This window comes from Oncorhynchus nerka, linkage group LG2, assembly GCF_034236695.1.
Source record: "Oncorhynchus nerka isolate Pitt River linkage group LG2, Oner_Uvic_2.0, whole genome shotgun sequence".
NCBI lineage: Eukaryota > Metazoa > Chordata > Actinopteri > Salmoniformes > Salmonidae > Oncorhynchus > Oncorhynchus nerka.
In genome coordinates this window covers 28,680,633-28,704,366 of record NC_088397.1, presented here as the reverse complement: position 1 = coordinate 28,704,366, position 23,734 = coordinate 28,680,633, and the positions used below count along the sequence as shown (strand labels likewise).

The 23,734-nt window shown below is 43.9% G+C and overlaps 1 protein-coding gene across 1 annotated transcript; it reads right to left on the bottom strand.

The window, feature by feature from the left end:
- Window positions 1-1,760: 1,760 nt before the first annotated feature.
- prkx (protein kinase X-linked) lies at window positions 1,761-23,223 on the bottom strand. Its single transcript, XM_029667211.2, has 8 exons — window positions 22,455-23,223; window positions 17,603-17,771; window positions 16,805-17,068; window positions 14,669-14,788; window positions 9,199-9,294; window positions 5,583-5,640; window positions 3,984-4,061; window positions 1,761-3,800 (listed from the first exon to the last, which is right to left on the bottom strand). Exons 1-8 carry the CDS (start codon window positions 22,618-22,620, stop codon window positions 3,675-3,677), a joined length of 1,077 nt encoding a protein of 358 aa, XP_029523071.2. The 5' UTR covers window positions 22,621-23,223; the 3' UTR covers window positions 1,761-3,674.
- Between the last annotated feature and the right edge of the window lie 511 nt (window positions 23,224-23,734).

Genomic DNA, 23,734 nt, shown 5'->3' with positions numbered 1-23,734 from the left:
TCTCAGTTGAATGACTGGTCTTGAAACCTGACTGATTTGGATCAAGAAGGTCATTCTGAGAGAGATAGCGGGAGAGCTGGCCAAGGACGGCACGTTCAAGAGTTTTGGAGAGAAAAGAAAGAAGGGATACTGGTCTGTAGTTGTTGACATCGGAGGGATCGAGTGTAGGTTTTTTCAGAAGGGGTGCAACTCTCGCTCTCTTGAAGACAGAAGGGACGTAGCCAGCGGTCAGGGATGAGTTGATGAGCGAGGTGAGGTAAGGGAGAAGGTCTCCGGAAATGGTCTGGAGAAGAGAGGAGGGAATAGGGTCAAGCGGGCAGGTTGTTGGGCGGCCGGCCGTCACAAGACGCGAGATTTCATCTGGAGAGAGAGGGGAGAAAGAGGTCAGAGCACAATGACAGTGACAATGACAGAGCAGAAGTACCTCAGCACTTATTGTCCTAAGGCTTGAATTTGAATTTTAGGGAAAGTAATCGTTTTTGTAAAAGGGTTTAATTCAATTAACTTATTCTCAACCACTCATAATGAGGAATGATTTAGAGTTACATTTCCTTCAATGCCCAATGGGCGTCTATGGTAAGACTGTGATATGGAGTCCTTGTGGTCGACTGGATCCCCTCTCCCCAGTCAAACATGAGTCACCATTAGCATCTGCTGAACAACACAGAAACATAAATGGTAAACACAGATGTACAAACGTCCATTACAGTAAATAACAGGACATGAGCTGCACTGTGCAGCAGGTGGAACATGTGATATTCCCAGAGGAACACCCCCTTCCCTTCCTGGGATGTCAGGGAAAGAGTGTTAGTGTCTCAAATGGCACCCTATTCTCTATATAGTGCACTACTCTTGACCCAAGCCCTATGGACCCTGGTCAAAAGTAGTGCACTATATAAGGAATAGGGTGTCATTTGAAAAACAGCCGCAGAGTCTCAGTGGAGTCTCTCTGATCATAAGGGATTCATTAGTCAGTTATTACAGAGGCAGCTCCACTCTGCTGTGCGTCTCTGGAGCAGTCTTGGATGTCATCACCCAGCATGCAACACAAGGAGGTCCAGACAACACATGAGTCACTTTCCACTGTAAACACTAATGACTTTCTTGAAATAGGGCACCTTTAAAATGGTACCTTGGTGCCTGTAGTTCGTACAGGCACCAACTATACCTCTATACCTTTTAGATGAATTTGGATGAATGAGAGCCTTTAAGAGAGGGGATAATGAAGCTCCAGAATCGATGACTGATGTGCGGTTTAAAGTGTTCATGCACACACAACTCAATGTCAATGTTGGGTAGATACAGACTAGGCCGGTGAACTTGTAGACAAATTACCAACCGACGGTAACACTCCGAAAGTTCATTTGTCTGATGACTTGAAATAGTGGTAGCTAACACTTCTAAGGCCAGCTAAGAGCTATTGAACCATAGAGAAGATTAAAGGTTTTGATACTGTAATAGCATTTGGCCAACCAGACAACAGTCAGTCACATCACATACATATTGTCTAGATTAAATACAAAACCAATGTGGAAATAGAAAATCACATCCTACGCTGAATTACAAATCTAACCCTGGCTCCTACCACCCCAAGCACTCTGGCATGTCTGAAATGATTACATAGATGTAAGCAATATGGAGACAATTCCACCTAGCCTATCAGAAAGCAAAGTATAGCAATTACCAAATTACTTACACTATTTATACATTACAATATATTATAACCACACTTCAGAGAGGAAAGAGAATCAGTTGTTGAGTCAGTGGATAGGTGTTTTTAATCCTGGTTGTGTGGATCTTTTAAACAGTATCTGAAGAAGTTAAATACAATACTGCGACATTAACCATATGAAAAGGCCATGTAAGGTAGGCTGTTAAATAATAAAATAAAAAAATCTATACACTTTGACAAAAGGCATTGGTAAAATGGTATTGGGTATAAAATATATGCTTGTATTGACCTAAAAGTGAAGTATTTTTTCTTTCATATTTGTTTTCCTTTTGCTAAACATCTTTAAAAAAAGGCAAAAGTCTGAGGATTGTAAAGCAAATTCCTTTGAAACACACTTCACACTAAAAAAAAATTAATTAAAACAAATACGTAAAAAAAGCTATACAAACGGACCAAATAAACTCACACTGAGTTTTGTTCCATGATTGGTGAAGAGATATACATAAAACATGACATACACGCAATCAAATTGTTCAAATCAAATCATTTAAGTTGACTAAAAGGGACACAAATGACTTACTGTTACTAAGTACGTTTTTCGAGAGACAGTTTGTGATTGCCTCATGATGTGCTTTCTACTAGCCAGTGATATGATTGGTGGAGAGAAGACAAGAGTTTATTGGCTGCCTGAAGCAGATGGCTAAGCATCTTACTGAGACTACTTCCTGCTTGGCTATACATGAAACCAGCTGGAGATCTGTATTCTACAGTTCTTTAAAGTACGTGAAAGAGACCTAGAGACAAAGATAGACACCAGTCAATACACAGGGTCATTTTTTGTTACTGTGTGAACAGCAAAATAGGACGAGGTGGACGGAAGAAAGACGGGAGGAACCAGATTCCACATATAGTAGCTAGCTACACTTCTTCCACACAACAATTACTCCACATATATGATTAACAGTCAACGTTTTCAACAGCACAGCTCAAGTATAAACAGTGTGTGTTCTATAAATAAAAGTTGAAAAAGTACCACTAGCTTGTCAGGAGAAAAGAAGAAGACATACAGTATGTCACATCCAAGCTCCTGAAGTTAAGTAAGGCACCTTTTACAAGAGCTTTCTGGTCTGGCCTTGATGCACACATGCATGGATATCCGGCCGATAGATAGCCAAGTACTTACAGCTCAAAATGACAGGTTTAACAGCCTATTTGACTAGTGGCCAGTCGATAAAATGATATTACAAAGCTTGCTTGGCATGATATTGTAGTACGTTCCTGTACAAGTTTCATACTTTCTCATTGACAAATGTCAAGTACAATCTACTAAGTATGGATGTAGTAACTACACATGTAAATTCCATTTACTGTACAGCTCAATACTGAGTCTACTGTATGCGTGATCATTTTTGGATCATAAGCTTTGCTCAGTTGGTTGAGTCCTACAAGTTCCAACAAAGAAAACTGGAACCTTTTTGGCCCAACAAAATACATAAAAAAATCCTGAATATTGCATTTTAAACATATTCATTTCAGTAACAATGCCCTTTGGTTCAAAGAGGACCATTATTTTTTTTTTTTTGCATAACAGGAAAAGGCTCAGAGAAACAAAGAAACTGAGGACTGAGGTGTTAGTTAAGTGGAAAAAAAACTTTTTAAACGAAAGGAAATGAATGCTAGATGAATATTGTGGCGATATGATGACTCTTAGTTATTTTTAGGTCAATTCTGTCCTGCTGTTCCACCCAATGTGGAACACTTCAATGTGTTCAAGCAAGATAAAGTTCTGGGACTTGGACGCTTGGAAGTTCTCTTGCTGACCATACAATGGTGACGTCTCAGATGATTTACCAGTCTTTCTGTTATTCAGCAAGATCTAGAAGTCGGTATTTTTTCAACATCTAGAAGTTTGACTCACCTTCTCCAAGGTCTAAAAGTTCCTGAGTCTCTCTCTACAAGACCTAAATGTTTTCGAAGTATTTCTGTCATTACTTCCGCCTTTCTAGAAGTTCTTGAAGATTTCCAAGTCCTTTGCAGGCACAGGTGCATCTTTCTTCCACTCGTCCTCGGGGTAGGCATCAAAGTTAGACGTGTCACCTTCGTGGGACACCTTGGGAACTATGGGTGGCTGAGGGAACAAAAATAACATGACTCTGAATACATCAAAGAGCTAAAAAAAAAGCAGGTGTTTTCTTTTAAAAGTACATCAACTCTAAAATGGTGAGTTGAATGAAAACAGTACATCCTGAAAATAAAGTATACGTTTACATGTGTTCCCATTGATGTGTGTAATATCGCCAACGTGACAGACCTTCAGTTTTCTCAGAGGTACACCATCCCAGTCTATAGACTTGAACCATCTGTGCTTTTTCACTTCGTCTGCTCCGTTCTGCAAGAGAAGACACTGTGCATCAGAGCCGTCCGCGGGCCCTCTATTCGACACAATCTGGAATCAAGATAAATGACGTTCTTCACGTCTGGAATGAAGGGTTTGAAATAATAACGACAATTAGAGCAAAACACTTCGTTCTTTCTAAACACTTTGCGGTGTCTGTGGTGATTCCCCCTGTATACTGGGAGTGTGTGGCTAGACCACACCTAGAGTCGGCTAGCTAGTCAGCTAACTAGCACATGTTCCTCAGAAAACCCTTTGAGGCACAAGTTAATAACAGACCGTGTGGTGATTTATGTTTATTTAAATCATTGTGCTTAACAACAGTTGTTTAATTGAAAAGAGACATCATATACTCCCACATCGACTCTTACGCCTTTGAACAGTGTAATTCAAAACACTCAGAACTCATCCTTCGATTGAACGCCAGTGCCAGATACATATATGATTCCAATGAATGAATCATAAAATTGCGGTCGACTACAGGGACGAGAAGTCTGAAACAGATAAACACTTGTTTTTTTTCTTTCCATCTTTGGTGGCTGAGTAAAAGCCAGGCCTGCAGTGTTCCTGAGGCATACATATAAACTGCACAAAACGGAGGCAAACAAACAAGGAATAATCAGTCCGCCATGAGAGTTAAGATGTGCATGGCGCCTACATTGGACCGCTCGGTGTCTAGTGGGAAAAATTAAATCCCGCCTGTTATGACGGAGAGACAATTCCATCACAGTGGTGTAAAAAATAACATTAATTTATTCAAGAGGAATGACAGATCACTCTACGGAGTGACACGGCGTCCCAAATGGAACCCTATTCCCTACATAGTGCACTGCTTTCGACCAGAGCCCCCCGGGCCCTGTTCAAAGCTAGTGCACTTTAAAAGGGAATATGGTGTTACCAAGAGGCCCGTGTTCATTGTGGTGGGAGACTCCAGTTCTCGCTGTGCAAACACAGCTTCTCTGTTGCGTTCTACACATTTCCTGGGCAGATGGCTTGTGCATACTGGCTTCACTCCTACTACTACAGTGGACATCCTGGCTACCAAAAGGGAGCATCTTTTCAGCAAGATAGAATTGATATTTGCATAGAATACCCAGTCATGTTGAAATGGCAGGACTAAGTAATGAGCCCGTACCCCATGTGATTAACTACTAAACTGACTTGTTGCCAGTGCAGGGGAAATATGTTTCTCTGTGATCCACCCTAAACCCCTGCTGCCCCCTCCCACGCCTTTAAGGGTGCAAACTACCTCTACAACAACTCCCTCTATGTATCCAGCTAATTGGAACCAAATGCAGACATTCAGTCACTCCCTAGGCCCTTTCCTGTCTCAGTGCTGAGACCGTGACGTCAAACTGCAGAAGACTCACTCCACGACCTGACGAGTCAACAAAATACTTTAACATGGGTTTCATTAGTACCGTGTATCTGTTCTTGTGTAATGTTTTAGTATAGCTTGGGACAATAAACCTTTATAAATCTGAATCTCAATCATGGTTTGATCTTGAAACTCACCTTCATATTGCCTAACCTCCTGGCTCGGTCAATGACGAGGAACTTCTTGATGAGATCTCTGGAAAACAATAGAAAGACGGTCAGGGAGACAGACTGTTAGTGTGAACTCACTGTGACTGACTGTCTCCAGACAGCAGTGTGTGTGTGTGTTCAGACAGCAGATCGACTGCAGGTCTGCAGTTTCAGTCAGAAGTCAAGAGATCCGTCTCCGTCCAAAAGCTGACAAGATGGATGAGCTTGGCTATTGGAACAACAGATACACTGACAGACTCATAAAGGTGCCATGGGGTAACAGAGAGGTACATCCTGTGTGTGTTTATGTGTGAGGTTCATCCAGGCAGAAACATCCTCTCTTGCTCTTTACCTCTCCCTATTTTAATTGAGGGAAAGTGACAGGTTTTAAAATGAAACTTTTCACAACTATGAAGATGCTGACGTAGGGGATACTTGAGGGATGAATTTGGGATGATTCACAATGCCTTTAAAAATGACCGTGTAAGTTTTCCGATGATATGCGGCCGGCGCTGACAGAGTGAGCCTTCAATAAAGCTGCCGTATCTCGCAACCAACGAGCTTGCCAGCGCAGGCGTAAATATACCAGCCGATTATTGACAGTGTGCATTTTAGTGTCTTAAACCCTCCCAAGTCACAACAACTTCACAATCCTACAGCCTCCGCTCTAAATACATATAATAACAATCCTACTCCTATAATACTCCCTCGGTCCTGGAACGAACTACAAAAGACTAAAACTGGAAGAGAGTGTCTGAGTTTAAAGCTCTGGTCAAAGAAAATATCACTGACCATTGTAATTGTATGGGCTACTTCCTGCTGACCTCTCGTTAAGTCTCCCTCACAAAATACATTTTTAACATCAATGCCCCCCCCCTGGTTAAATAAAAATATGTCCATGTAGCCTGACTTATGAAACGTTGAGGGGAAATACAACGTTCCTTAACTCCAATTGGTTGCCCAATCTGAGACAGTTCTATCTTACGCAATATGTAAGCGATAAACAATGTCACTGTACGTTTCTATGGCAATATACCAGGCAGCAGAGCTTTTTTTCTGGGTCAAAATGGGGCTTAGGTGGTGGGAATGGCAGGGGCGTGGCCAATGGTGAAGCCACCAACCAACATGTTTGTGGAATTCTACACATTTTGCCTTGTGGTGGAGATCATTATTTTCTTATTTTTTAAAGCACATTTCCTGCAAATCTACACATTTTGCCATGACTTATGCATGATTCTATGCTATCGGAATGACTCAAACATTTAAAAAATCAACGGGGCCCAATGCCATGACAAAGACCCATTATCTTTTCTTCATAGTTTCTATCTGGTTTTAGTTGTTTAAGTTTAGTTTCTTTCTTTCTGTTTGGAGTAAGGCGGCCTGAAAAAACAACAACACTTTTCTATGCAGAAAGTCCTGCACAGTGACCTTACTAAATACAGTATATTCTGAATAGCATACTTATTTTAAAATATATATTTCTCTAGGCAAGTCAGTTAAGAACAAAATCTTATTTACAATGACAGCCTACCGGGGAACAGTGGGTTAGCAGTTGTTCAGGGGCAGAACGACCTTGTCAGCTCGGGGATTCGATCCAGCGATCTTTCGGTTACTGGCCCAACGCTCTAACCACTAGGCTACCTGCCACCCCCTATTTGAAAGGCATATAACGACCTTGTCAGCTCGGGGATTCGATCCAGCGACCTTTGGGTTACTGGCCCAACGCTCTAACCACTAGGCTACCTGCCACCCCCTATTTGAAAGGCATATAACGACTTTGTCAGCTCGGGGATTCGATCCAGCGACCTTTCGGTTACTGGCCCAATGCTCTAACCACTAGGCTACCTGCCACCCCCTATTTGAAAGGCATATAACGACCTTGTCAGCTCGGGGATTCGATCCAGCGACCTTTGGGTTACTGGCCCAACGCTCTAACCACTAGGCTACCTGCTACCTATTTGAAAGGCATATAACAAGTTGGTCTTACACATGTTCAGTAATACTGTAACACGTCTTATCTTCTCTGTGATAGAAAAGAGTTACTGCAATGGACAGACAAACACGGACAGAGCCAGAGACAGACAACTCAGGTTCAGGTTCTACCCATCAGTTCTGATGGATGGGACCGGGTCAAAGTGACAGTGATATAGCTGGAGGGAATATTAAAAAAAAGAAAATCCTTCTGTCTGTCTGGGGCCAAAAGATAGACGGCTTAAGTGTTTGGGGCTCTTTTGTTAGTGCGTTATGTAGCAGTGGGACTGTGTGTGTGTGTGTGCGTGTGTGTGTGTGTGGTAGCAGTGGGACTGTGTGTGCGTGTGTGTGTGTGGTAGCAGTGGGACTGTGTGTGCGCGTGTGTGTGTGGTAGCAGTGGGACTGTGTGTGTGTGTGGTAGCAGTGGGACTGTGTGTGTGTGTGTGTGTGGTAGCAGTGGGACTGTGTGTGTGTGTGTGTGTGGTAGCAGTGGGACTGTGTGTGTGTGTGTGTGTGTGTGTGTGGTAGCAGTGGGACTGTGTGTGTGTGTGTGTGTGTGTGTGGTAGCAGTGGGACTGTGTGTGTGTGTGGTAGCAGTGGGACTGTGTGTGTGTGTGTGTGTGTGTGTGTGTGTGGTAGCAGTGGGACTGTGTGTGTGTGTGTGTGTGTGTGTGTGTGTGTGTGGTAGCAGTGGGACTGTGTGTGCGCGTGCGTTAGGGAACACTGTATGTGTGTGGCCCCTCCCAGGTATCCGGCTGGGCCAGTGTGTCAGGGCTGATTGAGTACTGCCCAGGTCCTCCTCTCCTTCTAAAGCCGGTAATCTCCTAACATTACTCCAGCCTCCAGCTGTTCTGAGGAGCAGTGTGATGGTTGTGACGGGTTTAAAGGACGAGTTCCAACTCAGCAGAGTGTGTCATTAGTGAGGGCCTGCATCCGACATTCAGCGTAGCTCTTCATCTTCTGCACGGGACACTGATTGACCCTGCCGTTTGGGAGGATGGTTGCACTGTGTGACGCAGCACACACACACACACACACACACACACACACACACACACACACACGTTGTCTGCGTGCGCAGGCAGGCACACACGTTCATCCACACATCCGGTGGTCACACACGCACGCACGCACTGGAGAGATAAGTTAAATATTGGATTTGGTACATTCCTAGATGCACATACACAACTAAAAGGTATTCACAATGCAGCCCTGTCAAATTCCAATTGTCAGGTCCTAATCATGAGTATTGGTAATGCATTTCCAAAACACACTATGTTTGTTATGGGTAGAGAGTGTGATGGTGGATGCGGGTGTGTTTCCAAAAACAGTCTGGAGGACTTCTCAGGAACATTTGGTTTCCTGCACGCCAAGACCTAAATCAAAAAATCTGATTGAAATGTGATGTGAAAACCAACATCCATACATTCTCCTCACAAGTCGAAATGTTATAAGATGGGCTTATCGTATATTACGTATCATAATGGAATACGTTTGTGCCGAGGTAGTGGTAGACTTGAGGGATTTTCCCTCCATTATTTCACCCACAATCCCCTGTGCTTGGGTGTGTGCCTGGGTGCGTGTGTGTGTGTGTGTGTGTGTGTGTGTGTGTGTGTGTGTGTGTACAACCTACTTTACATAAAAATCCAGATGCCGCGGGAATTCCAGCTTCCCGGCGAGGATCTTCTGATAAATACCAAAGGGATTGTCGTCAAAAAACGGTGGGTACCTGGAGGGGGAAATAGAAGAGCATGTCATATAAACAGTCATCTCTCCTCAACTGGTGATAACTTGTCCACTCCTTCAAAATGTGTGTTCCTATTGGCAAACACTAATCAAATTAAATCACAGAGGAAAAAATAGAATCATAAACCAGGTTTCCATCCAACCTATTTACGCGAGTCAAGCACGTCGGATTAAAATGTCACGACAGGCTTGATGGAAGTTTGTCTGTAAACTTTCCAAGTGTCTGCCAGGATACGCTATACAAAATGGGGATCTTTTTGTCTCTGTAAAATTGATTATGCGAGAAAAGGCAGTGGAAATGCCTTTCAGGCGCAAATATTGACAACCATTATATTTGAAGTAAACTTAGTGTCACACAATAATATTTTGTGTGGTCCGGCGTAGCCCAGTTGGAAGAGCATGGCGCTTGTAATGCCAGGGTTGTGGGTTTTCATTCCCACGGAGGTCCAGTATGAAAACGTACACACTCACTACTGTAAGTCGCTCTGGATCAGCTGCTAAACTATGTAAAAATGTCCTCCCACTACGACATGGGAAAGCATGCAGTTTATTAGGCTACAGATGAAATAAGTTGTGATGAACATCACAATGTGGTGAAAGTGCATGGTGAGGAGCTTGATTGGTGACATGGTGATCAATGCATGTCTGCTGTTTGACAAATCATCTGGCTTTTCGGTCCATAATAATCTCACACATGTAGGTAGCCTACCCACACTGTATCTGAGAGCTGTTGACTTGGGGGCAGGTGCCAAGACCAGAGTGGGCACATTTGCTATATAAAACAAATGTTGTTTTGTGACAAAACCATCAATAGAGTTGAAAATGCGATGGAAACCCATTTACTAGTATTATTTTTTTTTGGTACATGGGAATTTAACCACAAAAGTTTTTTTATGAGCAACAAATCATTTTTGATGGAAACACGCCTGTGGTGGGAAAACGCACATATTTCTATGCACATTTTTGATGGACGGAAACCTAGCTACAAAACAGGAAATTGAAAGGGCTGCAGTAAAGTACACGACAACACAACGCAGTGAAACACATGACCCTACAGTTTAATTAACTCATCTGGTGACCTGTGTGTGCTGTTTAACTCTCTGTGTGTGTGTGACCTGTGTCTGTGTCTGTGTGTGTGTGTGTGCTGTTTAACTCTCTGTGTGTGTGTGACCTGTGTCTGTGTCTGTGTGTGTGTGTGTGCTGTTTAACTCTCTGTGTGTGTGTGACCTGTCTCTGTGTCTGTGCGTGTGTGTGTGTGCTGTTTAACTCTCTGTGTGTGTATGACCTGTGTCTGTGTGTGTGTGTGTGTGTGTGTGCTGTTTAACTCTCTGTGTGTGTGTGTGACCTGTGTCTGTGTCTGTGTGTGTGTGTGCTGTTTAACTCTCTGTGTGTGTGTGACCTGTGTCTGTGTCTGTGTGTGTCTGTGTGTGTGTGTGTGTGCTGTTTAACTCTCTGTGTGTGTGTGACCTGTGTCTGTGTCTGTCTGTGTCTGTGTGTGTGTGTGTGTTGCTCCTCAGACCAATCAGCTGCATTCTGGTGACTGATGGTTTAATGGTGAACGCTTCCCCAGCACTGCTCCAGCCTGGACAAATCATTAACCGTGCAGGCTGCTTTACATAACGGGCCAGGCCAGCCTAGCTAAATGCATTACACATGCAGCAGACAGGCGGATCATCACACCAGTTTGTCACAGGGGCTGCCGAGCTGAGCCAGTCAAAATGGAGACAGAGACCTCTGACTGTGGAATTGGGGCCTGGAGGCTGTTAGATGTGTAACACAGACCAATATTATTATTATTTTTTTAATTTTATGTAGAAGGTCAGAGAATTGTGTAATAGATTAATTCAAGTCAGACGGTCAGACGAAAGCCAGATAAGACAACTATCAAAAGGACGACTGCATCAGTGGACGACGGCACGCGTCAGTCAAAACCTGTCAATAAACTGGAATGACTAAAACGGACAGGATAAGGAAGGGAGAAATAATGCCCGGTAATGATTTTTGGTCATGGCCTGAGATCAGAATAAAGTCCTTCAGAAAAGCTGCTTTCCAAGGGGAATGTAATGTCTTTAGCAGGGACAGGTCTCTACAGTGAATGTCAGAGCAGAAGGGAGGGGGGAAAAAAGAAGAGAAAGAGTTAGGGCGTTGGTAGAATACGAGGGGAGCCAAAGGATGAATCAACAGAGAGCTGCTTTCCTGATGGGTCCTCCTCTTACTGGATGGTAAAGAGGGAGGCCAACTGCAGGCTACCACCTCGCTCCCCCAGGCACGCCCGCCAGCCTGCCGGTAGATTAGTCTAGGTCCCCAGTGATGAACAGTGAGAGACTAGAGACTCGGCTCCTCTTATGCAATAGCAACCTACGGTTTACGTAACACCTGAGGTGTCGCCAAGATTCCACAGGGAGGAGGATGGGGAGAGGAATGGACGGAGGAAATTGTGAAAACAGGATAAATCAAAACAGGGAACGACTAACATGTTTAGCAGTAGGAGTTAGGATCGTCTGTACGCAGGAGTAGGCCTAGGTGTTTGGGAGTAGATTTAAACTAGCACGGCTACAGTAAGAATCGACAAGAATGCTCATCTTCCACAGATTGCAGAGAAACAGAAATTAAAACGGTTTCTGGTTAGCATGGAACTGGAATAGGCTACATTGACCAGAGAAGATGTTGTGATGTGAGTGGGAGGGAGGACCACACACACACAGCGGTTTTCATTAAGGAGAGCAGGCTCCCCCTCCAGGCAGGATTAGATACAGGATGATAGAAGCCTACTGGACTGTCTGTGTGTGTCGGTGTGTGTGTGTAAGATACAGGTAGGCTGGACTGAGTATGTGTGGAGCTTAGTGCACAGGTGACCTCGTCATGATTATTCCCAGAAGTCAGGACCCTGGGGCGGATGGATGTCTGAGTGTGTAAACCTACCACACCTCGTAACTTTCAGAAGCCCCCCCCCCCTTTACATTCCTCCACTACGGAAGCTACAGGACCTTTGACAAAACGGTTACACGGCAGGCAACCTTTAGGGCGCGTTGTTCTGAAGGGAGCTTTTGTCTCCTGGAGCGCTGAGTGTGTGCGCACACTTCAAAAGGCCAGTGTGACGGATGCTAAGGAGAAGGTCACATTTTTCTTCACTAGAAGCCCAAGGCCACTGAATTCTCTACTGGCACATGAATATACTAGGGTGATGTGAGGAGGCACTTCTGATTCGCTGACAACTTCACTACCACTCTAGTACAGAAGCACGTTTCTATATTCATACAGATTTAATCAATACGGTAAATAACAAAAAATGATTAATCAAATAAAAAAATGAAAATAAATCAAATTCATGTTACAGATGATATTTTCCCAACTGTTCTGCCACGTAGTGAAGAAAAGCAGAGTGATTGTTTTAAACGTCTAGCTGCTAAGTACTAGGCCATTCAATGTTCATTTTATTCAAAAGGCATAGATAGGAAGTCAAATCTCTGATTTCACAACATTTTTACCCATTCTGGGGATAAGGGCTGTGCTACATTTCCATAGAAAAACAAACAATACACACCCAAACCCATCCTGTGTACTGTGCTGAGGTTATAATAACTAGTGCCCTCTAGGGGCGGCTAATTCACATGATAGGCAGTGGATCCCAACCTTTTTTCGGGTTACTGTACCACCAACTGAATTTTGCTCTGCCTGGAGTACCCCTGATTTACCCCCTCATGAGTATTTTACCAGTAGGACTATGGTTCTTTTCAAGTACCCTCTGGACAGGCCAAGTGCCCCTGGTTGGGAGCCTCTGTGATAGTGTACTGAACATAACACTATCAGAGCCCTTCTCTCTTGCTGGGTGGTTCGAGCCCTGAATGCTGATTGGCTGACAGTCGTGGTATATCAGACTGTATACCACGGGTATGACAAAACATTTATTTTTACCACTCTAATTACGCTGGTAACCAGTTTATGACGGCAATAAGGCACCTCAGGGGTTCGTGATATATGGCCAATATACCACGGCTAAGGGCTGTATCCAGGCACTCTGCGTTGTGTTGTGACAAAGAACAGCCCTTAGCCGTGGTATATTGGCCATATACCACACCCCCTCGTGCCTTATTGCTTAATAATATGGCAATTGGCAGACACTTTTATCCACTCACCGTTCAGTGAGTGCACACATAGGCTACACCCTACATATTGAGCCTAGTACATGTAGCCTATGTGACGCCCGCAGAAATGCATGTGGATTATAAGCAAAAAGCAAGCGCTTAACTCATGTGTAGGATGGGCTATATAGAACAAATCAATTAACTTGGTTCCCTCGTCTCAAAGAGGAGCGGAAGAGCAGCCGGCCACGTGAGTGATGCTATATGTTGCTAGCAGACACCCACTCAGTCAGTGAGTCATTCATTCATTCATTCATTCATTCAAGGCCAGTGCACTCCACAGAAGCACTGCTGAAATAGGATTTCTATAGGCACCAGGCCGCAGATGTACCATAGCTAAACGGCCCGGCGTCACTGTCAGTGTTCCAAATGGCACCCTATTCCCTATGTCGTGCACTACTTTTGACCAGGACTCTGTTCAAAAGTAGTGCACTGCATCGGGAATAGGGTGCAATTTGGAACACAGGCCCGGCGTCGTTAAGCTATGGTACAACTACGGCCCGTCTACAGAAATCCTATTTCAGCAGTGCTTCTGTAGGCCTTGAATTAATGAGTGACTGAGTGGGGTTCTCAGACGAGAGAGCACAGCTTAAAGCCACCAGAGTTTGTTATCATGAAACCTTGGTCTCCACAGATCACACACAGGTGGGAATGTGTCAGAATAAGTTACTTTTGACCTTTCTTCAATCTGTAACCTTCCTTTCATCCTTAAGACCGTCCACCTCTGTCATCACAGAAACACAAGGCAGACTGGTCTTGGAATTATGCCCACTTACAGAGTGACGTAACCTCATGAGGTCAACTCTCTGAATAACAGCACACTTGTCACTCCATTGACTCGCCACAGACATTCTGCTGGATACTACCCATTGTTCATAGACAGAGCCCACTGTCCATAGAGGATAGCCACTCTTCATACATACTACTACACTAACACGGGATCAATTCTCAATCTCAATTCAGGATGTAAACTGGAATTCCGATTCCAATATTTTTCATTAAAAAATCAAATTGAGGAGAATTGGAATGTTAGTTTACTTTCTGAATATAAATGAAATTGACCCCAACCCCTGCTACTACTACCCAGTCATCTTGTCCTCTGGTGGACTGGGGCCCCCTGGTGTTCAACCCTGCCCTGTCAGGAGACATGACACTAGTGTTCAGCTCAACACCAGTCCTTCCCATTCAGTCAGAGGACAGGACAATACTACTCACCCAGCCAGCATCTCAAAGACGAGGATCCCCAGGGCCCACCAGTCCACCGCCCGGCCATGACCTTTGCTCTGGATGACCTCTGGGGCCAGGTACTCTGGGGTTCCACACAGAGTCCACGTCCTGAACGGAGCGATGGAGAAAGAGACATTAAAGAGAAACAATATTAGGTTTGAACCATTTACATTCGAGATGTTACGTTACTACAACAGAACACAGGAACACGCAGACGCGTACAACATTTATTTGGGATGTGTAGCCGATAAGAGCTGACTGATGATCAATCCAAGCCTAGGTTTCCCCAAGGGTCACCCTGTACGCAGCACACACTGCACATTCCAATGAGTTCACCCGAGAGAGAGGAGACTTCTATTACATACAGGGAAAGACAACCCCAGTCTTGTAAAGTGATCACCCTGCCGTTTATAGTAGTGTCCTGTATGTAGGTTGCTCTCACAACAGTATCAGCGGTCAGTCGACTGGTCCTTCCAGTCAGTAGTAGTGCAGCCTATGCAGACTGATCTCACAGTAGCATGTACACTGACGTGGTATAACTAATACAGCGTGTGCAGCCTGATCTCACAGTACTATCGGGTGGTATATGGATCCAACAGAGTGACGGAGCTTTAGTTTGCTGGAAGTATTGGTTCTGGTTGTGTTATTTCTAGATCAATGTCTTTGGTTCAATAGTACAGCTGATTAACACTGTTTGGAGGACATATACAACCCTGGATGACTATTATCAGGCCAGCAGGGAGGGTATCTGAAGTGGGGAGCAGAATATGACAACAAACAAACTATCATTTATCAGATTTTTTTTTTTATGTCCTGAAGAAGAAAAAAAAAACTGGCCCTTTGGAAAATAACTCTTGGTCAGTTGCCGTGGTGATGGTTAATTTGTATGCAAATGGTTACTCTGTTTAAAGAGCAGGCTCGAGGTCCCTGATTTCATTCGTACATTTCCACCATTAGTATAGTTTGATGTGAACGACAACGGGACACTGGTCGCAATGTGGAAAATGCAGATTGCATTGTGCATTTTTTTGTGGCATGCAACCTTTGTCTGAAAGGCATATCTACCTCAGACTCAGAGTACTCTCTGGACAGAGTGCTACTCTACGACTGACAAAGCTAGTCTAAAAAAAAACGGTAACCTCCGAGCACATCCCAGAACCAAAGCGGGTCCATTCTGCCATTAGGTGGCACTGTGGAAGCATCAACAGTGTGGTGTGGTATTGTTTCACCTTCTAAATTGATCGCCCGCGCACAGGAACACCACCAGTGGCAAGGCAGCCAACTCAGCTCATTCGTTTGTTCTTCACACCCTCGCCGCATTCGAGGCAATTCCTTTTGCCTTCCGTTTCTTTAAGTGGGTTACAAGATGCACATCAGAGACACATCTACTCCAAATCTGTTTTACTCTCCCGGACAGAGAAAATGTAATCTTAGTCCATTCTGTTTACATGTCAGTGGGTCAGGTTTGTGTTCAGCGAGGCTCCCTGCAAAACACTAGTGCTACTGCAGTCTCACTACACTACCGCAGTGCAGATACAACACTGTTTTAACCCGGAGTGCTGCAGCTTTCCAATCCTACGGAGGTTACTGAAGAGGACTAGCTGCTTGTAACGCGAATATAAAAACAAAATAACGGCAATTTCCATCGCATCTTTGCATTTTTTTCAGATTCAGTCTTAGATAGAGCGAGGATTCCCCTCCATACACTCGGAATATTATATGGGTGTAAAATGACAACTTCAGGAAGGATATCTATGTCCCTACTGTACCAATCAGGCAAATATGTCTGTATGGCTCTTACACTGAGACAGAAAAACAAACGGCATTCACTCCCGCAATTAACACGGCAGTCTAATAATATCCTGGTAATGACTTGTCAGGGGGCATAATATCTAACAATTAAGGATGTCCTAGCTGTGCAACACACCTGCTCCCAGATGGGATGATACCTGTGGGGACGAACAGCTCATACTGGGACGCTGCTCTGCGGCTGACCCTGTGCTGCTTCCAGTCTCTAGGGTGTGTGTGGTCTCAGGGAAGTTGGAAATATAATAACACAGTCCAAAGACACATTTCCATGTCTCGATGGACAATAAAGTTGCACTCTACGGCATTAAATCATACCTGTCCGAGAGCTTCTTAGCGAAGCCGAAGTCCGTGAGGCGAATGTGTCCCTCGCTGTCCAGCAGTATATTCTCCGGCTTCAGGTCTCGGTAGACGATCTCTTTGGAGTGGAGGTACTCAATGGCACACACGATCTCTGTGGAGTAGAAGAGGCCCGTGGTGTTGCTGAAGCGCCCGCGGCTACGGAGGTAACTGAACAGCTCCCCGCCTGGAACGTAGTCCATCAGCATGTAGAGTAAACGATCGTCATGGTGGGTCCAGAACCTGGAAGGTATAAACAGGAAATAAACACACCGGTACATTTGAACAAGGTGACTCTAGTCAAACACAAATATTGGTCAGGTAACAGTGGTTGGATGTAGAGAGTTAGACCACACGGTAGTCTGGTCAGTGTTTGCTCAGCTTACAGTATGTGGCACGGGCCTTGTCAAAGCGGTTGTAGAGGACAAGTGGAAAGTGGCCCTGTGTGGCTTAGTGGGTAGGAGCGCGGTGCTAGCAACACCAAGGTCATGGGATTCACCACCCCTAATCACACACATATTCTAGAAACGTATACACTCACTGTAGGGGAGGTCACCTTGGATAAAGACTTCTGCTTAATGGCATATATTATTTATATATTAAATCCACTTCCAACAGATCTGTGGCTGACGATGGCGTTGAGGCGATCAGACAATAACAGTCTGATGAGGAAGGGGTGGTGGACTTCGGTCAGGACTTCCTTGTCTTTATGTTATGACAGCCACGTTAGGCTATGTTTGGTGACGTTGTGTGTCGATGAGGTGATCAGACACTCACAGTCTGATGAGGAAGGGGTGGTTGACTTCGGTCAGGACTTCCTTCTCGTTGTGGACGTGCTGCTCCTGCTTCAGCCGGATCACGTCGGGGATCTTCATCGCCTTCAGAGCGTAGAACGCCCTGCTCTTCTTGTCTTTCACCAGGAACACCCTGCCAAAGGTCCCTGTGCCTGAAGCAACGAGAGAGAGAGAAACAGTCATTAGACAAGGCGTTAAGTTCTCTCTCACCCCCCCCCCCCCCCAAGGGTCAAATCAACCACCATTATTTTTTACTTCACACTTATTTTTCTTAATAATGCATTGTTGGTTAAGGGCCTGTAAATAAGCATTCATTGTAAGGTCTACACCTCTTGTATTCGGCATATGTAACAAATAACATTTGATAAATCAGGAATAGATCTCTGGATCAAGTAATTTCATGAAATCAGAATGACATTTATTTTTGACATTCAATCATGCCTGACATGTCTTCCACCCTTCCATCAATTAAAAGAGGTTGAACCTGGAAGAACTGTCCAAGATTCATTGAGTTGTCTTCTCACTCTTTTACAAGTCTGACCTCATTATTCCGGTCCCCAATTCAGATTGTTTCTCTATTCCCATCCCCAGGTCTAGAGGAGTACAAAATAACACCCCATGTCTAGTCATATTTCACTGTGAGCAAGGAGAGAGGGAGTAGACAAACAGAGAGATGGACTCACAATCCCAGATAAAGTTGGCTTCTGGCACGTTTGGGCTTACCTCACACAAGGATTCTTTGTCCTTCCCTGTTCTCAGTCTCCATAGTAATCTAATAGGAGCAAGCAAAACAAAGCCCAACCCCTTTCTTTGTCTTCTTCATCATATCATAAGACAGAGGTTAGATAACTGTCAGGTTTGACTCTGAGCTCAACTGTACTACTATACCAGAAAACATTGCTGGTGTAATATAGCGCCTCAAAGCAGATACGTTCTTGTAAAGTCAGCACAATCAGATGGATATTCTACGGATGTTTGTCCTCTCCTAGTGGGCCTAATACTACTTATCTAGAGACTCGCAAAAAGCAGGCTTTAGGCCTACACTACTAAAGCACGAAAAACAGCTAGAGAAAATCTTTTGGCAAACATAGTGAGCACCTTGCTCAATATAAAGTAAGTTAATAATGACATGTGTGTAGTCTTTAGGCAACAGCTCAATCAATATTTTGTTTGTATTCAGAAGTAATCTGCTGCAGAAGCCAATCGTCTAGGGAGGTTAGGACTAGTACGTCGGCACAGTAAAGACATATGGTAATGTCCTTTTCCAATCACCGTTCGTTGCTCCCTCAAGTAGCCTAATCTTGTGGATGCAGCAAACTGATATTTTTCTTCCTCTAGTAGCTACTGTTGCATTTTTAGATGTGTGCATGTACAGTTGAAGTCGGAAGTTTACATACACCTTAGCCAAATACATTTAAACTCAGTTTTTCACAATTCCTAACATTTAATCCTAGTAAAGATTCCCTGTCTTAGGTCAGTTAGGATCACCACTTTATTTTAAGAATGTGAAATGTCAGAATAATAGTAGAAAATGATTTATTTCAGCTTTTATTTCTTTCATCACATTCCCAGTGGGTCAGAAGTTTATATACACTCAATTAGTATTTGGTATCATTGCCTTTAAAATTGTTTAACTTGGGTCAAACGTTTCAGGTAGCCTTCCCACAATAAGTTGGGTGAATTTTGGCCCATTCCTCCTGACAGGGCTAGTGTAACTGAGTCAGGTTTGTAGGCCTCCTTGCTCGCACACGCTTTTTGAGTTCTGCCCACACATTTTCTATAGGATTGAGGTCAGGGATTTGTGATGGCCATTCCAATACCTTGACGTTGTTGTCCTTAAGGCATTTTTCCACAACTTTGAAAGTATGCTTGGGGTCATTGTCCATTTGGAAGACCCATTTGCGACCAAGCTTTAACTTCCTGTCTGATGTCTTGAGATGTTGCTTCAATATATCCACATATTTTCTTCCCTCATGATGCCATATATTTTGTGAAGTGCACAAGTCCCTCCTGCAGCAAAGCACCCCCAAAACATGATGCTGCCACCCCCATGCTTCACGGTTGGGATGGTGTTCTTCAGCTTGCAAGCCTCCCCCTTTTCCCTCCAAATACAAAGATGGTCATTATGGCCAAACAGTTCTATTTTTATTGTTTCATCAGACCAGAGGACATTTCTCAAAAAAGTACGATCTTTGTCCCCATGTGCTGTTGCAAACCGTACTCTGGCTTTTTATGGCGGTTTTGGAGCAGTGGCTTCTTCCGTGCTGAGCGGCCTTTCAGGTTATGTCGATATAGGACTCGTTTTTACTGTGGATATAGATACTTTTGTACCTGTTTCCTCCAGCATCTTCACAAGGTCCTTTGCTGTTGTTCTGGGATTGATTTGCACTTTTCGCACCAAAGTACATTCATCTCTAGGAGACAGAACCATTCCTGAGCGGTATGACGGCTGCGTGGTCCCATGGCGTTTATACTTGCGTACTATTGTTTGTACAGATGAACGTGGTACCTTCAGGCGGTTGGAAACTGTTCCCAGGGATGAACCAGACTTGTGGAGGTCTACAATTTTTTTTCTGAAGTCTTGGCTGATTTCTTTTTGATTTTCCCGTGATGTCAAACAAAGAGGCATTGAGTTTGAAGGTAGGCCTTGAAACACATCCACAGGTAGACCTCCAATATACTCAAATGATGTCAATTCGCCTATCAGAAGCTTCTAAAGCCATGACATCATTTTCTGGAATTTTCCAAGCTGTTTAAAGGCACTTAGTGTATGTAAACTTCTGACCCACAAGAATTGTGATACAGTGAATTATATGTGAAATAATCTGCCTGTAAACAATTGTTGGAAAAATGACTTGTCATGCACAAAGTAGATGTCCTAACTGACTTGCCAAAACTATAGTTTGTTAACAAGAAATGTGTAGAGTAGTTGAAAAACGAGTTTTAATGACTCCAACCTAAGTGTATACAAACTTCCGACTTCAACTGTATATACTATTTTCATCATATTGAGTGATTACCACCAGAAATGTCCAGTGATTCCGTTTGGCAATGTGACATAGGTTTTCCCCTGCAAGTGGGTCAAGCCTGGTTTGTTCTTTTCTCTCCAATACAGCAACGCCCGAAGCAAAGGGATATGCACCACATGCTGCACTGAATACTTGCATGGAATACTGAATACTGAAAAATAAAAACAGCTAGGCTATATGATAATAAATGGCACAAAATGGATGTTTCTCACAAAACCAATGTGAGGCATTTTGCATGGAAACAAACCAGAGGTCTAGCTAACTTGGAAAAGTGAAGGGGAAATGACTGACCTATTTTTGCTCCACAACTGAACTGAATCAATTAGAGGGAGAAAGAGTGACACCTGTTTTCACAGCGACACTTAAAGGTGTGCTATTTTGTCAGATTCTTGGCTTGCTGGATGCTAGCCTACATGTATTTGAATAGAATACAGAATGCTTCTTGTTCTAATTCTGTGGGAGCAGAAATAGATAGGCCTGTGTTTTATTTGATTTGACTGACAACAATTTGGCAAGGCCGTGGACTGATAAGAGCCTAGCTTGTTGATGCTACTCAATGCACTTGGCTTAGGCCCCACCATTTTTGCCTCATCACCAATTTTTTTTTTCCTATGCATGAAAGATGGGCAAAATGGCTGTAATGACTGTAAGCTTCGAATGTCACGTGAGAGCGAGGCGCCTCATTATTTCAATGACCATTAGACAAAAGCCGTCCTCAAGACGTGTAACTGATTAGTCATAAGAAGTAAATCCCTCTCATCATCATCCTCATCTAACAAAAGGTTTTGCAAATTGGATGATTTTATCTTCGGCCTATAAGCTTCATCCTCTCCCTGATCGCGTGGGCTTAGAATGATGGGAATTCTCTATTAGCTAAGTGTCCTGCTCGTCATTAATCAAATATGAGAGTAAAAGATTAAGTGGTTTTCGTGATCAGTAGCCTGTGTTCAGTGTTGAAGTAGTGCATGTTGTTTTAACATTCTTGGTTTCTGGCATTAGACTCACCACTGAGGACTCCACCCATGTGAGAAAAAAAACACTGTTCAACAGCTGAGCCTGCTGACACATTACCCATGCAGCGAAAGGACTTACGTGCCCATACAAGAGCGAGCAGAGCCAAACACAAACTTTGACATTCCTTTGACATTCACAGGGCACTGATCACAATAACAAAAAGGAACATCTGACACCTCACTAATATAGCCATTTCCTTTTTAATTTTTTTAATACAAATAATACATACTCGCCCTCTCTGAACTAGTCGAACGGGTTTCGACGTTGCAAAAGTCTGATAATGAGGGAAGTAAGAGTTTCCTCCATTAAGCTTTCACTTCTCAAGCTGGTTATTTCATGTATGCAATGTGACCATGTACCCTGCTTGATCCCTGAGATATACACAGATATTTCCCCTAATGTCATGTCAAGAAAATGTTGACCATCCCAGCAACTGTGTGGGCTGATTCCTCAATGATTGGGCACAGGGTGGACGTTATTAAACCTATGGGTGGGCTTGACTGAAATGGAGAATGTTCTTGTCCCCATCCAGTTGACAGGTTAAGTAGCAGACCGAACAGGGTCATGACAGCTTTCTTCTGACTCAAGAGTTGAATGATGTTTCATGTTCAGCACGTCACCATGTCATGATCTCATATCCCATGGAATGGCTGATCACATAGTCGCCTTGGCACGAGCCAAACATGTACCAGTAGTAGCAGCCTATATAGCCTAGTTGATAGGCCCTGTGATAGACAGACCAGTTATACCAGCGTGTGTACTGTAACATACTGTCTTACTGCCTAAACTTACCAACTGTGGCAATGGTGTCCAGGTCATCGAGTGAGTATGTCCTGTTGTTCAACGTTAACGATGCTGCTCCGGCCAACAACATGGGACTGCTCGCGCAGGTCTTGGCACTCTCGCGAATGGAGTTGCTTTCATTAGTTATCCCAACCTTTGCCTTTGTTGATGCCATTTTCCGTATGCATCCAAATGTAGCTATTCTAGCAATCACTTTAGCCAGCTAGTTAGCTACCAAACCGGTTTCGCCGAGGATAGATAGCCAATGACGGCTTACAGTAGCCAATTCTCAAGATCAGTGTCCGCCTTATTCCCGAATACCAACTATGGTTTTAAATCAAATGTGGCTACTTCCCTTGGACAAGCGAGCATCTTGTCTTGATAGCTGGAAAACAGGTGCCGATCGTATCCTGGCGGAATCGCATGATGTCTGTCGAGCGGTCACTGCTGTCAAATGCAGACGCTAGCTAGCCATAGCAAACAGAGTAGCTAGCAATATATAGCTAACACAAAAGAAAACCATCCCACCGCTAGCGACTAAATGAATGACCAACGCTACTATAGCTAGCTAATGTCAAACTACAAACGCATACTGCACATTTCCACACGAGCCGCCGCTTGAGTAGCTAGGGGGTCCCGTGTTGTCTCGCTAGTTTAACTTCCGTCATAGGAAGCTAGTTGGCTAGCAAGAAAGATATTTGAGACATTTAAATGATTTACTCATCCGCTTCGTTCGCAAGTAGAACCTCACCCAGTTCAACAACACACATACAGGGCAAAGGAGCGGTGGGGAGTGCTTTGTGTTGACAAAAAAACGACCAATGAGTAAACACCCCATGTGAAAATTGACCAATGGTATGATTAAAGGGGCGGAGACCCGTTTGACAGACAGCTGGGAAACAGCCGTAACTGTTCTTTCCACATGTACAGTTTGAAGACACGCCACTCAAATTAAACACGGTCTGTTTTCCACTGTGAGATTAAACTGATACAGACAGTAAAGAGTGCCAGTACACAGCACCAGCTAAATGTAGCCTAATATCAAATGGCAAGGTTTTAGAAAGACTGAACTCCACTCTCTGTAAACCCTTGATACAGTAAAACCTGAAAGCTCTGAGTAATGGGGTGTGTATTATTTACTCATGGTTTGCGGTGGGGATGAGATGCTGGGGTGTGGAGAGTGACTGGTGGAGTGCCTCACTACCTTCTCAATTTTCAGAGGAAACCCCCAGACAAGTTTGCTAATGACCTACTGTCAAAATACCCAAATGAGAACAGCTGTTTCCGGG